Source organism: Hyla sarda, chromosome 6 (genome assembly GCF_029499605.1).
Source record: "Hyla sarda isolate aHylSar1 chromosome 6, aHylSar1.hap1, whole genome shotgun sequence".
In the NCBI taxonomy this organism is placed as follows: domain Eukaryota; kingdom Metazoa; phylum Chordata; class Amphibia; order Anura; family Hylidae; genus Hyla; species Hyla sarda.
The window spans coordinates 51,715,663-51,733,734 of record NC_079194.1 but is presented as its reverse complement, the minus strand read 5'-3'; the positions used below and the strand labels follow the sequence as shown (position 1 = coordinate 51,733,734).

At 43.2% G+C, this 18,072-nt stretch overlaps 1 protein-coding gene across 1 annotated transcript in view; it reads right to left on the bottom strand.

The window, feature by feature from the left end:
* Positions 1-2,045: 2,045 nt before the first annotated feature.
* SLC25A38 (solute carrier family 25 member 38) overlaps positions 2,046-18,072 on the bottom strand; it is a 38,018-nt gene continuing 21,991 nt past the window's right edge. Inside the window, exons 5-6 of the mRNA XM_056523693.1 lie at positions 14,010-14,176; positions 2,046-5,275 (exon numbers count right to left, since the gene is read on the bottom strand). Of these exons, the coding sequence (XP_056379668.1) occupies positions 5,153-5,275; positions 14,010-14,176 (290 nt within the window). The 3' untranslated portion in view covers positions 2,046-5,152. The remainder of the gene's footprint in view (positions 5,276-14,009; positions 14,177-18,072) is intronic.

Genomic DNA, 18,072 nt, shown 5'->3' with positions numbered 1-18,072 from the left:
TAATGGTTTCCGTCAATAAGACCAGCTTCCACTACTAAGCCAATAAAAAAAAAAAACACATTGGAAAATTATTTTATTTTAAAAAACACAGCCCTCCATTAACCATTTTATTAAAAGGAAAAAAAAATCCAGTTCATCCGCCGTAATCCTCTGCATACAGGGATCTGAAACAAGAAAAAAAAAAATAAAAAAAAAAAAATATATATATATATGTTAGTACATTTTTTGCGCTGTCCACTGGGGAAGAGCGCCCATATTGCAATGTCTTCCCAAACAGGGAGCCTCCAATTGTTGCCAAACTACAACTTCCAGCATGCCCAGATAGCCTTTGGCTGTCTGGGCATGCTGGGAGTTGTAGTTTAGCAACAGCTGGAGTCTCCCTATCTGGGAAGACACTACCAGAAGGGTCTGTTCACATTATACAAAATGGACAATGTGAACAGAGCCTCACACTCACAAGCATGGTTCCCTTCTGAAGCCCCGCCCCGCCCCCTAATGACGTCATCAATAGGGGCAGAGCTACACGGACCCAGTCGGGACTGGAAGGAAGTAACAGGACTTTGTCTTCTGTATACACTATATACAGCTATCTATAGATAGCTGTATATACTGTATACCACCCAAAAGGGTTAACCTACACTGTCCAGCAATGTAAGTTAACTCTTTCCTTGCTGGACTGGTGCATAGCGCTCAGCTCAGCAAGGGGTTAAGGGAGCCAACAATGAGTATACTGTATACACATTGCAGGCTCACTGTAAGTTCTTGCTGGGCAGTAGATATACGACGTATATCTACTGCTCAGCATCAGCTGTTCTCCCGTCTCTGTAGCCGTGGGTACAGCTGAGTCCCGACATTCACTTCAGGACGATTGCAGCGGGTGTCAGGAGAAGTGACATCCGCTGTGATCTGTCCCTTACTGCAGGTACTACTACTCCCAACATGGAGCACACTCTGCTCCATGCTGGGAGCTGTAGTACGTGGATTAATAGACAGATCGCAACGAGTGCAACTACTGACACCCGCTGTGATCCTCCTGTATAATGTATAGATACAGGCGGCTGCTCTCCTATGGTCCCCTGCACTGACGTATATATACACATATTCCTATTTCCCGCAGAGAGCTGTGATTGGCTGGAACCATCTGGCCAATCACAGCTCTGCGGGAAATACGAATAGGTGTATAAATACGTCAGTGCAGGGGACCATAGAAGAGCGGCCGCACCTATAAATTATACAGGAGGATCGCAACGGACCCCGGCGATCTTTCAATTAGTACAGGTAACTACTACTCCCATCATGGAACAGTGTGTAGTAGTACTACCTTAAAAATTTTCAAAAAAAAAGTGAAAACACACACTACATTTTTATTATCGTCAGATATATTTTTAGTTCCCTGCCCGCCCACATAAATTGATCCATTTAAAAATAAAAGTTTTGTTATAAAAAAGATTAATTTCATTAAATACAATTTTTTCCATCACTACTGTATCTTTTTTATTATAATTTTTTAATGGTACCCTATGAAATTTTTATAAAAAATGTATCTCCATAACTTTTTTGGATCGCTAAAGTCCAAAAAAAGAATAAAATCTGCCTGAAAAAACGCCAAAGATAAAACCCACATGGTGTTTTTATTGGCGATTTTTTTCAATCCCATAGACTTCTATGGGAGGAAAACGCCACGATTTTCCCGAAAAAATGCCAAACTCTCAACAAGAGGTAGTTTTTTTTTAAAAACTGCCAAGGAGCCCAAAAACGCCAAAAAGATTTAAAAAAAAAACAGCAAACTGAAAAGCACCAAGTGGATATGGCATTTTGTAGTGAACTATTGACTTGCTGCTATCTGGCCACAGCGTTTTTTCACAGAAACCTAGCCTTACACTGGTATATGTTTATCACTTGTGCTGTGGTATGTAAACCTGTATTACAGTGCCTTGTAAAAGAATTCACCCCCCTTGATTTTTCGTATTTTGGTGCCTCACAACCTGGAATTAACATGGATTGTTTGAGGATTTTGATCATTTAATTTACAGAACATTCCTACAACTTTGAAGATGTTTTTTTTTATTTATTGTGAAGCAAACAACAAATAGGACAAAATAACAGAAAAAGTCAATGTGCATAACTATTCGACCCCCTAAAGTCAATACTTTGTAGAGGCTCCTTTTGCGACAATCTCCGCTCCAAGTGGCTTTGGATAAGTCTCTAGGGTTTTTGTCCATTCCTCCTTGCAAAACTGCTCCAGCTCCTTCAAGTTGGATGGTTTGCTCTTGTGATAATTGCTTTAGCAGTGTGTTTGGGGCCAATGTCCTGCTGGAAGGTGAACCTCTGTCTTAGCCTCAAATCATGCAGAGTGGTACAGGTTTTGCTCAAGAATATCCCTGTATTTAACACCATCCATCTTTCCATCAACTCTGACCAGTTTCCCAGTCCTGGCTGCTGGTGTTCTTTGGGTGATGTGATGTGTTGGGTTTGCGCCAGACATAGAGATTTCTTTGATGGCTGAAAAGTTCAATTTTAGTCTCATCAGACCAGAGCACCTTCCCCCATACATTTTGGGAGTCTCCCACATGCCTTTTCGCAAACTTAATGGCTTTCTTCTGGCCAAAAAGCCCAACTCTATAGAGCATACAGCTTATTGTCGTCCTATGTACAGATACTCCAGACTCTGCTGTGGAACTCTGCAGCTCCTCCAGGGTTACCTTAGGTCTCTGTGCTGCCGCTCTGATTAATGCTCTCCTTGCCCGGTTTGTGAGTTTTGATGGGCGGCCGTCTCATGGCAGGTTTGCTGTTGCGCCATGTTCTTGCCATTTGGTTATGATAGATTTGGTGGCGCTCCTGGGGATCATCAAAGATTTGGATATTTTTTTTTATAATATAACCCTTGACTTGTACTTCTCAATAACATTGTCCCTTACTTGTTTGGAGAGTTCCTTGATCTTCATGGCAGTGTTTGGTTACTGATGCCTCTTGCTTAGGTGTTGCAAGCTCTGGGGCCTTCCAAAAAGGTGTGTATATGTAATGACAGATCATGTGACACTTAGATTGCACACAGGTGGACATCATTTCACTAATTATGTGACTTCTGAAGGTAATTGGTTGCACCAGAGCTTTTTATGGGCTTCCTGACAAAGGGGGTGAATACATACGTACATGCCAGTTTTCTATTTCTAAACAAGTTTTATTCATATATTTTTTTCATTTCACTTCACCAACTTAGACTATTGTGTTCTGATCCATCACATAAAATTCAGATTATCGAAACATTGAACTTAAACCTGTAATATACCAAAATAAGAAAAGAAAAAAGTCAAGGGGGTGAATACTTTTGCAAGGCACTGTACATATTGCCAAAAATGTAATATAAACAGCCCCCTGAAATCTGCATGTTAAAGGGAACCAATCAGCAGATTTTGGCATATATAACGCTTGACAACATATTATATATGCTAAAATCTTTATCCTCACCATCCCCGGGGGACGTTTTTGCCCCCGGGATGGTGAAGATATTAAGTTAAAAAGTCTCCCCTGGCTACTCCGCAAGTAGTCCCCTGGGCATCGCCAGCAGAGCGATAATTCAAGCCATTAATCAAGATGAGGGGACAGGACCATGGCCGATGCGACGGGTGCTGGTAAGTAGAAATGATAACAATTTTAGCATATATATATATGTATATATAAAATGCATTGTTAAGCATTATATATGCTAAAATTTACTGATTGGTTCCCTTTCATTTCTATTGCAGGTTTTCTCCACGCACTTAACCTGTTTAGGGCAGGGTGACACGGGGCACATCCGCAGCATATTTGACGCTGCGGATGTGCCAACGGCAATCAGAGAGGGACTGCAGAGCGAGCTCCCGGCTGCGGGTGGGTAGCTCTGTGTGTCCGCTTGTAGTGGCAGATTTCCTGCCATAGAAATACCCCGCTATGAGCGTACACACAGAGCAACCCACCCACAGTCGGTAGCTCGCTCTGAAGTCCCTCTCTGACTCCTAAGACTGCGATGTCTCCATAGATGGCAAAGCATTTCCAAATGGACTCCGCAGAAAGAATAGACATGCCAATTCTCTCTGCGAAGGCTGGAATCGGAATTTCTGTGGGAAACGTTTCCGCCGGGGGAAATTCCACTATGTGCATGGTGCAGCAGAATCCAGTTGAAAACAATGGGATGGCTGCAACCAAATTTCTGAGCAAAAATTTTTTTCTGCCAGATTCCGCTGGCAAATTCCGCCATCATTTTAAGGGGTGAAATTTGTAATAAATTAACATTAAATAAATCAGAGGCAGATTTCTATTGAGAAAATGTGAACCTACCCTAAAAGTCACAATGAACACATCCAGAGTACAAAGTTTTGTTGTATTTCACTGTATATTCTTATAGATTTTTTTTTGTGCAAACTCTGCAAACAAAATTTCACAACGAATACACTGTGCGTAATGTTCAGATGGGGGAACGTTTTCCAATCAGTACGCCTCCAGCTGTTGCAAAACGGCAACTCCCAACATGCCCGGACAGCCAACGGCTGTCCGGGCATGTTGGGAGTTGTCGTTTTGCAAAAGCTGGAAGCACACTGATTGGAAAACACTATTCTCCAGGAAGCAAAAAGACAGATAACATTATACACAATATCAGCACCAATACGTATATGAGCTTGTTGGACATCACGTTCCAAAACCAAGATTGATCATACAGAGTTGGACCCCCCTTTTGCAGTAAAAACTGCCTCTGTTCTTCTGAAAAGCCTTTGCAAGAGATTTTGGAGTGTTCGAAAGCCACATAGAGAACAAATAAAGCAGTGGCCGCGCATGCGCAGTGTACCCCATTAATTCGGCGGAGGGTGCAGTTTCAGTGGTGGTTCCAGTGGTTGGACTCCCACCAATCCACTTATTATCCCCATCCTGTCCAGAGGGAATAACTTTGTGAGTTGAGGATGGATTTATGTGTAGACATCAAAAAAGTAGTTTTTTTTCACGTAAGTCTCCAAGCATCATTTTATAGGCTTACATTTTTTTTTTTTTTTTTTTTTTATTGTACTGATTTATAGTATTTGATCCACATTTGCCAACTCAGCATCACATCCTGTAAGCAGGTGGTGATCTTATTGTGATATAATCTGTCCAGTCAGATAATACTGGTTGCGGTGCTTGTTCAAGACTTAAGTCCCATTTTCTCCATCATTTGTTCGTATACTGTCCAAGCCATGGCTGCCATTAAAGTTCTGCGTAAAGCTCGAGGTATGCCCCCACGGAAAAATCCAGTCAATCCGTGATTCTAGAACAGAAGAATAATAACAACACATTATACTACAATGCGAACAAGAATAATAACAAAAACAATTATACAATGCAAACAAATATATTATTTCTGTCCGGCCAAACTATTACAGGCTGAGATTAGAATGTAAGTTATTATAAGACTAAGCACAAATGCTTGATCAATACAGTGATGTGGAGGGTACAAAAAGATCGGGTTTTTTTGGAGAGCGCTACTGTATCTCGATGGAAGTCGAAATAAAACAGAGATAGAGCCAGCACTTACGCAGGACTAACTTTTATTGGTAAAAAAAGTCAGTAGGTAAAACAGGACAACGCGTTTCGGCGCACACTCGCGCCTTCCTCAGGTCCACAAATATAACTACAGAAAAAACATATATATGGATAAAAGTCAATAAAATCAATGGTAGTGCTAGTAGTCTAAAATTAACTTCAAAATGGGACTCCGGAACATAGAATTTAACACATTTGCATAGGTGTGTAAATGCAGGCATAAAGAGCACAAGGTTTGAACAGACCGTCAACATATGCATGAGAATTGTAAAACCTGTGTATAGGTATATACATGAAGGACATATAAGGACAGTTACTAGTCAATGAGCAGCGGAAAAAGGTGTGGGAATGGTATGCACTCGTGTCTTATCGGTCAAATGGGTCAGTACCACAGGTGCATAGGTTTGTCAATGCGCGCATGTAGAACACACACTGGGAAATGTTGGTTTATGAGCAGCCAAAATGGGTGTGTGGGGAGGATATTATTGTTTGGCCGCACAGGTGCGTGAGGGCTGTAAAAAAGTGCAGGAAGGGGACAGACAAGTATTGGTCCTGATTGTCTCTCCCCAGGGGTCAAAGTGCGGTATACACCACTGGGGTAAATATGCTAATATGTATGGAGCATATCTGTGGAATGAGTGACTCTCCAGGGCCGGAATTCAAATGTTTTGGCCGGCTGCAGGGTTCGGCTGAGTGTGACTGTCAGTGAACCAGAGATAGGGGGGATCATTACTTACTTTTATGTAGTCCTGGCCAGGAGCTCCTGCGGGCGGGCTGTGGATGTGTAGTGGTGGCGCTCTGTTATATATACGGGCGCCGGCCTGGGATTGCGCAACTTGACGGAAGACGTCACTTCCGGTCATGCGCACTGCATCGCAGGTTTACCAGAAACGCCGGGAGAGCGCGGGAGGCACATGTGATGATTGATGCGAGCACCGATCGCGGTGATGCCCTGTATTAACCATTCAGACGCGGCGATCAAAGCTGACCGCCGCATCTGAAGTAAAAGTGACCCGGCTGCTCAGTCGGGCTGTTCGGGACCGCCGCAGTGAAATCGCGGCGTCCCGAACAGCTTACAGGACACCGGGAGGGCCCTTACCTGCCTTCTCGGTGTCCGATCGAAGAATGGCTGCTCCGTACCTGAGATCCAGGCAGGAGCAGTCAAGCGCCGATAACACTGATCCCTATGGGACCTATAACACTGCAAAAAAAAAAAGTAAATAAAAAGTGTTAATAAAAGGTCCTTCCCTAATAAAAGTTTGAATCACCCCCCTTTTCCCATAAAAAAAATAAAACAGTGTAAATAAAAATAAACATATGTGGTATCGCCGCGTGCGTAAATGTCCGAACTATAAAAATATATCATTAATTAAACCGCACGGTCAATGGCGTACGCGCAAAAAAAAAAATTCCAAAGTCCAAAAAAGCGTATTTTTGGTCACTTTTTATACCATTAAAAAATGAATAAAAAGTGATCAAAAAGTCCGATCAAAACAAACATGGTACCAATAAAAACTTCAGATCACGGCGCAAAAAATGACCCCTCATACTGCCCCATATGTGGAAAAATAAAAAGTTCTAGGGGTCAGAAGATGACATTTTTAAACGTATACATTTTCCTGCATGTAGTTATGATTTTTTCCAGAAGTATGACAAAATGAAACCTATATAAGTTGGGTATCATTTTAACCGTATGTTCCTACAGAATATTGATAAGGTGTCATTTTTACCGAAATATGCACTGCGTAGAAACGGAAGCCCCCAAAAGTTACAAAATGGCCTTTTTTCTTCGATTTTGTCGCACAATTTTTTTTGCCGTTTCGCCTTGAATTTTTGGGTAAAATGACTAATGTCCCTGCAAAGTACAATTGGTGACGCAAAAAATAAGCAATAATATGGATTTTTAGGTGGAAAATTGAAAGGGTTATGATTTTTAAAAGGTAAGGAGGAAAAAACGAAAGTGCAAAAACTGAAAAACCCTGCGTCCTTAAGGGGTTAAAGGAATGTGAATATTATATGATATCTGAGATGATACCTGGATGTCTGCGGTGGCAGTGGTGGTGTGTGGGAGAAGGAAACCCATGTGGCTGGGATTGGACCTGGATGTCTGGGGTTCCTAGTGAGGAGTGGGGAGGAATGTAGGTGGGGTCAAGAGTGGGATGAGGGAGTGGGGAGAAAGGGAGGGTGGGAAGAGTGTGGTGATGTTGATGGATGGGGAAATGAGAAACTGCAGGGGTTATGGATGGGATGGGAAACAGGGAGGGGGGGGCTGGGGGAGTGGTGTAGGGAGACATGTATAGAAAGACTAATGGTTATAACTCTATGCATTCACTGAGTCCATTCGGCATTAAGCATTTCAATTTGTAAATCCAATAAGCTTCCCATTTATTGAGGGTTGCTTGTCTGTTGTCCAGATCTGTAGAAATGTGCTCGATGGGTGTGATCTTCAAGCACAAAAAAGTTATCCTTCCACACTACTGAAAAACGCATTTCTTTCCAATTTGGCCGTTGAACAAACCACTCTCCTACCATCTGATACACCTAAACAAAAAGATAAGACAACCACTAACAATTACGGTTACAACTTTATCACCACCTACACCCAGGAACTCCTACAAATCAAGCAAATCCTGGAGAAGCATTGGAGCATTCTGCTCACAGACCCGATCTTAAAAAACCTCATCCCCAAAAGTCCCGCATTGACGTTCCGCAGGGGTCAAAAACATACTCGCTCCGAGCCTTCTGAGAAAAGGCAAAACGAAAAGGCCACACACTCTAACCCCTGGATCTTATAGATGTGACAACAAAGGATGCCTTTGCTGCCAAACCATCCAACACGGAAGACAGTTTTTCACATCAAAAAATATTGCGACCACTTTTAAAATCCAAACACGTATGGACTGTGGATCATCGTTCATCATTTATCTATTTGACTGTGTCTGTGGTCCCTACTATATCAGCAGGACTACCCAGACCTTAAGAAAACGTCTCAACGGCCACAGACACAACGGTCAAACAGGTTATCTAAAACACAGCGTGTCAAGACATCTCTCAGATGAGCATAGCAAAGACTTTTTGTGCTTGAAGATCACACCCATCGAGCACATTTCTACAGATCTGGACAACAGACAAGCAACCCTCAATAAATGGGAAGCTTATTGGATTTACAAATTGAAATGCTTAATGCCGGATGGACTCAATGAATGCATAGAGTAATAACCATTAGTCTTTCTATACATGTCTCCCTACACCACTCCCCCAGCCCCCCCCCCCTTTTCCCCATCCCATCCATAACCCCTGTCATCCCCCCCTCCCCACACATTATCCCTTTTCCAACCCCCGTTCCCACTCCACATAGACAGACACAGTTTCCCCACTGGCACAGTCTCCCACACTCGGCAGTTTCCCATTTCCCCATCCATCAACATCACCACACTCTTCCGACCCTCCCTTTCTCCCCACACCCTCATCCTACTCCTGACCCCACCTACATTCCTCCCCACTCCTCACTAGTAACCCCAGACATCCAGGTCCAATCCCAGCCACATGGGGTTTCCTTCTCCCACACACCATCTACGCATGCCATCGCAGACATCCAGGTATCATCTCACATATAATATTCACATTCCGTTAATAATAGTTCCATATCAGTTTCACATATAATAGACCACATTTCATCTATATCAGTTTCATACAAACATCATCTCATTCCACATTAAAGCCACCTCCCTCCTACAGGCGCTGACAGCGCCTTTACATGCTCGCATCAATCATCACATGCGCCTCCCGCACTCTCCCGGCGTTTCCGGTAAACCTGCGATGGATGCAGTGCGCATGACCGGAAGTGACGTCTTCCGTCAAGTTGCGCAATCCCAGGTCGGCGCCCGTATATATAACAGAGCGCCGCCACTACACATCCACAGCCCGCCCGCAGGAGCTCCTGGCCAGGACTACATAAAAGTAAGTAATGATCCCCCCTATCTCTGGTTCACTGACAGTCACACTCAGCCGAACCCTGCAGCCGGCCAAAACATTTGAATTCTGGCCCTGGAGAGTCACTCATTCCCCAGATATGCTCCATACATATGAGCATATTTACCCCAGTGGTGAATTCCGCACTTTGCACCCTGGGGAGAGACAATCAGGACCAATACTTGTCTGTCCCCTTCCTGCACTTTCTTACAGCCCTCATGCACCTGTGCGGCCAAACCATAATATCCTCCCCACACACCCATTTTGGCTGCTCATAAACTAACATTTCCCAGTATGCACCTGTGGTACTGACCCATTTGACCGATAAGACACGAGTGCATACCATTCCCACACCTTTTTCCGCTGCTCATTGACTAGTAACTGTCCTTATATGTCCTTCATGTATATACCTATACACAGGTTTTACAATTCTCATGCATATGTTGACGGTCTGGAACCTGTTCAAACCTTGTGCTCTTTATGCCTGCATTTACACACCTATGCAAATGTGTTAAATTCTATGTTCCGGAGTCCCATTTTGAAGTTAATTTTAGACTACTAGCACTACAATTGATTTTATTGACTTTTATCCATATGTATGTTTTTTCTGTAGTTATATTTGTGGACCTGAGGAAGGCGCGAGTGTGCGCCGAAAAGCGTTGTCCTGTTTTACCTATTGACTTATTTTACCAATAAAAGTTAGTCCTGCGTAAGTACTGGCTCTATCTCTGTTTTATTCCGACTTCCATTGAGATACAGTAGCGCTCTCCAAAAAACCCGATCTTTTTGTACCCTCCACATCACTTTGTTGTCCGTCTCCCTCGGGAACACGGAAATTAGGGGTGAGAGCAGCAGACTGTAACCACCTCATTGGTACACACCCTCAACCACAAAACAGAGGCCCCACCGACCTCTCTATACATCCACTCAAGGTCAGTACCTCACCTTGGGTGTTTGGTGATGGGTATTAGCACCATTTTTCCTTCCATCCTCGCAATATTACACTAGGGAGCGCCCCTTTGTTTTTTCCTCCTCCTTTTTCCTTCATACCATGATCAATACAGTGAAACCTCTCCAAAAGACCACCCCTTTACCCAAACCAGATTTTATATTTCACATTTTTCATGCATTCTTCAAGAAGACCACCCACCTAGAAGGTCACTTTTTTGTGCAATTTTGGGTGGTCGTCTCTATGGACTCGTTCACACTAAGGCTACTTTCACATTTGCGCTGTGCCCAGTCTTAAAACGGCTGCTAGGCTTTTTTTTCTTTTTAGCCTTTAACGGCTGTTATCGAAATGCGGCACAACGGGCAATAACGGGTCCCAATGGATCCCATTTACTATAATGGGTTCTTTCGGTCGCCGTTTTTTTGTAGCGGGAGAAAAAGATGGCACATGCAGTAATTTTTCTCCCGCTATTCCGCTGGGCTCCTCTGACAGTATGGGGGGTACCGTTCTGCCCTCTGCAAGAAAGTTATTTCTCCAGGTCCTGACAGCCACAAAACTGTCACCCCAGTAGTAAGGAGATTACATGAGGAGGAGGTGTGTTACAGTGTGTCACCCCAGTAGTAAGGAGATTACAAGGGGGGAGGGGTTAGTCACAGTGTGTCACCCCAGAAGTAAGGAGATTACATGAGGAGGAGGTATGTTACAGTGTGTCACCCCAGTAGTAGTAGGCGGAAATAGGACCACTTAGAAAAGCCCCATCCAGGGCCGACTCCACCTATAGGCAAAATAGGCAGCCGCCTAGAGCGCCCTCTTGATGGGGGCGCCGTTCTGCCCTCTGCAAGAAAGTTATTTCTCCAGGTCCTGACAGCCACAAAACTGTCACCCCAGTAATAAGGAGATTACATGAGGAGGCGGTTTGTTACAGTGTGTCACCCCAGTAGTAAGGTGGGGTGTGTCAAGGGGTGGCAAAAATCCTTGCACCAGCCCTGGCCCCATCTCCACAGGCTGAATTGCATTTCCAAGCACATAAGAATTAACATGGGGTCCGGAATGAAACGTTGGCCACAGAAATCCTGTAGTGTGAATGGTGCAGCAGAATCACCCTTAAAACAATGGGGGAGATTTATCAAAACCTGTCCAGAGGAAAAGTTGCTGAGTTGCCATTGGCAACAATCAGATCACTTCTTTCATTTTTCAGAGGCCTTTTCAGAAATGAAAGTAGCGATCTGATTGGTTGTTATGGGCAACTCAGCAACTTTTCCTCTAGGCAGCTATTGATAAATCTCCCCCAATGGGAGGCTGCTACAGTGTATGCTGAAATTTAACACTGCCGCTCCTCTTTGTTCTTGACATCTGCCATTAGGGGAATGTTGGGTCACCCCCCCCCCCCCATACACATCAGGTGGTTGGTTGGTCTCTGGTTCAGCCAGTGTTCATCTAATATCTTTGGCTGTCTGGGCATGCTGGGAGTTGCCTAAACTTATTAATATCTATGGACACGAAATGATCTACACTATGAAATTAACACAGTGACATTTTTCTTACACTTTACTCTTTATGTTATGTAAATAAAATGTTAGATAAAATGTTTTAAAAAAAACAACAATTAGTTATCTTATCCAGTACATGCCAAAATAGTGTATTTTTGTTCATCCCAAGGGTTTAAAAAAAAAAAAAAAAAAAAAAAAAAAAGTGATAGAAAACTATGTCCAGGGTCTCTACGGTGGAAGATACTCTCCATCCTTTGCCGGACAGAGTGGATTCACTGCAGCGCCAGATGATGGGAGTTCTGGGCCGCATGGATGATATGGAGAACCGCCTGCGGTGCAACAATATCCACTTGGTAGGCCTTCCTGAAAAGGTGGAAGGGAATGATCCTGTACCATTCTTGGAAAAGTGGTTGAAGGAGATTCTTCCAGTGGACACCTTCTCTCCCTATTTCTCCACTGAACGGAGAGTCCCGGCTAGACCTCCTCCTCCTGGGGTCCCCCCATGTCCTTTTCTGGCCAAGCTCCTTCACTTCAAGGACAGAGATGCTGTTTTATGAGCTGTGCGACTTAAGGGAGAGGCCATTTGTGAAGGGAGCAGAGTGTCTTTCTACCCTGACTTTTCTGTGGAGCTACGCAAGCAGTGGGTGCAGTTAACTGAGGTCCGGTCAAAGCTGCGTGCTAAGGGTTATCGCTATTTGATGCTTTATCCTGCTCGCCTAAGAGTGGTGCATGGGGCCTCTACTAAGTTCTTCACCTCCCCTCGACCGAGGCTCTTCATTGGGTGGATGCGGCCCCTCCTTTCAGACTCCCGGACTGAACTGTCATGGACAGACCTGCTCTTGACTACTCTCCCCTATTGGTTTTTTAGGTAGTGTTGAGGGAGTTAGCTTCCTTAGGGTTCCATAGGTTCCAGCTCACTTTAAGGTATCCCTGGGTAGTTTTCTTAGTTACCGGCCATTTTAGTTTGGGGTGGGGTAGCAGGAAGGTTCTGGTAAAAGTAGTGTTTTCAGTTTACTTGGCGTTCTGCTGACGCCCCACAGTAGTTGTATTTTGGGTATAGGTCCGGACAGTGTTAGGGTGTAGTTGTTTTACTATGTGCTGCAAGTTCAACCTATATCCCTAATGAGTCCCTACTAAGTTGATCCAGAGGAAGACAAAAAACCCTCATACTAGAGGTAAAAATTCCTTCCAGACGCCAAATATGGCATCAGAATAAATCCCTGGATCAAAGTTCTGTCCCTATAAATCTAGTATACACAACCAGCAATGTTATTACTCTCCAAAAATGCATCCAGGCCCCTTTCGAACTCTTTTACAGAGTTCACCATCGCCACCTTCTCAGGCAGAGAATTCCACAGTCTCACTGCTCTTACAGTAAAGAACCCCCGTCTGTGCTGATGTAGAAACCTTCTTTCCTTAAGACATAGAGGATGCCCCCTTGTTATAGATTCAGTCCTGGGTATAAATAGATCATGGGAGAGATCTCTGTACTGTCCCCTGATATATTTATATATAGTTATTAGGTCTCCCCTAAACCCTCTTTTTTTCTAAACTAAATAACCCCAATTCTGATAATCTTTCTGGGTACTGTAGTCCTCCCATTCTCCGTATTACCCTGGTTGCCCGACTTATGTTTTTGGAGCTTGATTGCTAAGGACTGCCAAAGCCAATCCACGGAGCACAGGAAAGGAGCCATGCAACCCATCTACAGCCCGTGACTACATCGCGGAGCAGCAGATAGGTCCCCTAGACCCGAGGGATTAACTGCATTTAATGTCAAAGTGTCATGATTGCTATTGATCACAGCATTCAACCATTTCAATGATGGACTTCGGAGCCAGCTCCGATGTCCATCATTACCGGCAGATGTCAACGGGGATCTGCCGGTTATGACGCAGACCTGACCCAACCCGCATCATGTACCCCTCACCCGATCCATGACATACCGGTACCTCATAGGTCAGGAAGGAGTTAAACGTTTCGGATTATCAATGCAAAATTGAAGGCAATCCACTGTTTTACCATAACTTGTAGTAAACATTCCATACCTGATAAATATAGAGGGCAGTGTGACCAGTCCAGCGGTATTTTCCAGGAGAAAGCTGCATATGAGTTTTGATGACATCAGCGGGCTGGGTACTTACAGATGCCAGAATACCAGCCACAACCCCACAAGAGAAGTTTAGAAGAGGACTAAATGTGGGGTCAATATTATCTGCAGGGAAAAAACTCAGGAAATTCAGGTTCACAATCTGAGTAAAAAATGACCAATTCTTCTACTGTGTAATATACGTAAGTAACAGGTGCATTTGTAACAATAACTATGTAAATGAAAACCACTTAACCTGTTGGGGACGGAAGGCGTACCTATACGCCCTTCGCCCACTCCCTTTCTATAACGCGGGGCCACGCCGAAACCCGTGGCTAATAGTGCGCGGCACTGATCGCGGTGCCGCGCGCTAGTAACCCTTTAGACGCGGCGTTCAAAGTTCCGTGTCTAAAGTGAAAGTAAAACATTTCCGGTTAGCTCAGGGGGCTGTTTGGGATAGCCTCGATGAAATGATGGCATCCTGAACAGCTTACAGGACAGCAGGAGGGTCCCTACCTTCCTCCTCGCTGTCCGATCGCTGAATGACTGCTCAGTGCTTGAGATCCAGGCATGAGCAGTCAAGCGGCAGAATCATTGATCAGTGGTTTCCTATGAGAAACCATTGATCAATGTAAAAGATCAGTGTGTGCAGTGTTATAGCCTCCTATGGGAGCTATAACATTGCAAAAAAAAAAAAGTGAATAAAGATCATTTAACCCCTTCCCTTATAAAAGTTTGAATCACCCCCTTTTTCCCATTTAAAAAAAAACTGTGTAAAATAAAAATAAATATAAACATATGTGGTATCGCGCATGCGGAAATGTCCGAATTATAAAAATATATCATTAATTAAATTGCACGGTCAATGGCGTACACACAAAAAAATTCCAAAGTCCAAAATAGCGTATTTTTGGTCACTTTTTATATCATGAAAAAATGAATAAAAAGTGATCAAAAAGTCCGATCAATACATAAATGGTACTGATAAAAATGGCGCAAAAAAAAAAAAAAAAAGAGTCCTCATACTGCCCCATACGCGGGAAAATAAAAAAGTTATAGGGGTCAGAAGATGACAATTTTAAACGTATACATTTTCCTGCATGTAGTTATGATTTTTTCCAGAAGTACGAAAAAAATCAAACCTATATAAGTAGGGGATCATTTTAATCGTGACCTACAGAATAAAGATAAGGTGTCATTTTTACCGAAAAATGTATTGCGTAAAAACGGAAGCCCCCAAAAGTTTAAAAGTGGATTTTTTTCTTCAATTTTGTTGCACAATGATTTTTCTTTCCATTTTGCCGTAGATTTTTGGGTAAAGTGACTGATGTCATTACAAAGTAGAATTGGTGGCGCAAAAAATAAGCCATCATATGGATTTTTAGGTGCAAAATTGAAAGTGTTATGATTTTTAAAAGGTAAGGAGGAAAAAACGAAAGTGCAAAAACGGGAAAACCCTCTGTCCCCAAGGTGTTAAAAGGGTACTCCAGGATTATTAAAAAAAAAAACATACCAATTATCAGTCTTTGCTGTTTTGTTATAAAGCCCAGGTTCTTATCTGTAAGGCAGGGACTGTAGGCCATACCGGGGTTATTGTAGCATAGCCTAAGAATATTAAAAGGGTTATCCAGGATTACAAAAATATAGCTGTTTTCTTCTCAAAACAGCACCACACTTGTCCTCAGGTTGTCTGTGGCATTACAACTTGGCTCCATTAACTTCAATGGAACTGAGCTGCAATACCACACACAAACTGAGGACAAGAGAGGCACTGTTTATTTAAAAAACAAAAAACAGCTAGGCATTTCTTATACTGGATAACTTATTTGAGGGGCACTAAGAACCCATAAAAGCAGTTTAAAACTGGTCAGAGCTAGCATTCACATGTATGCTCCGTATAAGACTGGGTTCACACCACACAACGTGTTGTAAAACCAGCATAAGGTAGATTTTTCTGGAAGATTTGAGAATGTATTAGGTAGGTTGACTTCAATGGGTAGCAAAATCCACCGCAAAAAATCTGCAGCAAAATACGCTCATTTGAACACACCCTTAGAGAGTATAAAAGGGTGAGATGCCATCATTTCTGGGGGCTCCGAAGACCAATGTTATTGAACTATTTAAGTATTCAGATGTAAAGCTGCTCTCCACTTTTGGTGTGTTAGTTGTTTTACTCCTGTTACCTTTTTTGTATCTTGTTGCTTTGCATTTAGCTTTATCACTCAAGTAAACTATGGGGAGATTTATCAAAACTTGTTCAGAGGAAAAGTGGTGCAGTTGCAACCAATCAGATCGCTTCTTTCATTTTTCAGTGGCCTTTTTAAGAAATTAAAGAAGCGATCTGATATGTTGTTCTGGGCAATCACACCACTCTTTCTCTGCACAGGTGATGAAAAACTTAAGTTCTAAAGATTTTTCTTACCCCTATATTCCCGGGCTGCCGAAATAATGGGCCTGTTACATGACACTGTCACTCAGCCTATCACCGCTATCACTGCAGCCGTGTTGGGCACCAAAAGCAGGAAAAAGACGGGTGGTCAGAGGACGGGACAGCGATTCTAGTGGCAACGGTGGAAGGTAAGTTAAAGTTATTATTTTTATTCCGGCAGCCTGGGATGATAGGGTTAAAAAAAATTTATTTATTTTTTTTAACTAGAGTTCTCCTTTAAACATTTTCATTCCTTGTGATTTGCCTTTGTTTGGGAGTATGAATAATTTTCAGCAAATTACCCTCTTATCGGCTGGAAACTGGATTGCACTGTGTTTGATTATTCTTTTATTCAGTGATTGCACTTACATTAGAGCACGGAGGCACTGCGCCATAGTGTTTATTTATTTATTTCACCTTGTTTACCTCCTCTAACAGCAGATAAGCACAACAGTATTTTGTTTCTTCTAATATTTAAATGGTGATAAAACTGGACCCGTTTATTTATTCTGTGACTGGTAGTTTATGGAGAGTTACATGGAGTAAGAATACTGCTTTATTATATCTGAAAAGGTCCGGTTTTGCTAGATTTTGGATACTTTTAGCTTAGTAAAATTTTAGGGGCTATGTCACTTTAAAAAAGTTTACTATCATTATGGCAGGGGGGAGGATTGTGGTGAAACTAAAAGAGTATCCCTCCAGGGACATCAACCCTGTTACATATCTTTGTGCTGATGACACAAAGATATGTAACACAAAGATATGTAACAGGTTGATGTTCCTGGAGGGATCCACCAAATGGAAAAGGATTTAGGCAAACTAGAAGAATGGTCAGAAATCTGGACACCGAAATTTAATGTGGATAAGTGCAAAATAATGCACCTGGGGCGTAAAAACCCTCGGGCAGAATATAGAATATTTGACACAGTCCTGACCTCAGTATCTGAGGAGAGGGATTTAGGAGTAATTATTTCAGAAGACTTAAAAGGTAGGAAGCCAATGTGAGGGTGCGTTCACACGGGGGTATTTGTCAGCGGATCCGCAGCTGCGGATCCGCTGACAAAGGCCCCTAAAGTGCTGCCCTCTTTGTGCCTGCTAATAGCGGCAATCCGCCGCTACCAACAGACACACTGTGATGTGCGAGTCGCAGTGTATCCGCACATCGCGGCCGCTCCCCCGGCTCCTGAGCTACACAGAGAGCAGCCGCGATGTGTGCGAGTACACTGCATGGTAACTCGCACATCGCAGCGCGTCTGCTGGTAGCGGCGGATTGCCGCTATTAGCAGGCACAAAGAGGGTAGTACTTTAGGGGCCTTTGTCAGCCGATCCGCAGCTGCGGATCTGCTGACAAATACGCCCGTGTGAACGCACCCTAATAGAGCAGCAGGAAACACTAGCAGAATGCTTGGATGTATAGGGAGAGGCCAGTAGAAAGAGAGAAGTGCTCATGCCGCTGTACAGAACACTGGTGAGACCTCACTTGGAGTATTGTGCGCAGTACTGGAGGCCGTATCTCCAGAAGGATATAGATACTCTAGAGAGAGTTCAAAGAAGATACTAAACTAGTACATGGATTGCAGGATAAAACTTACCA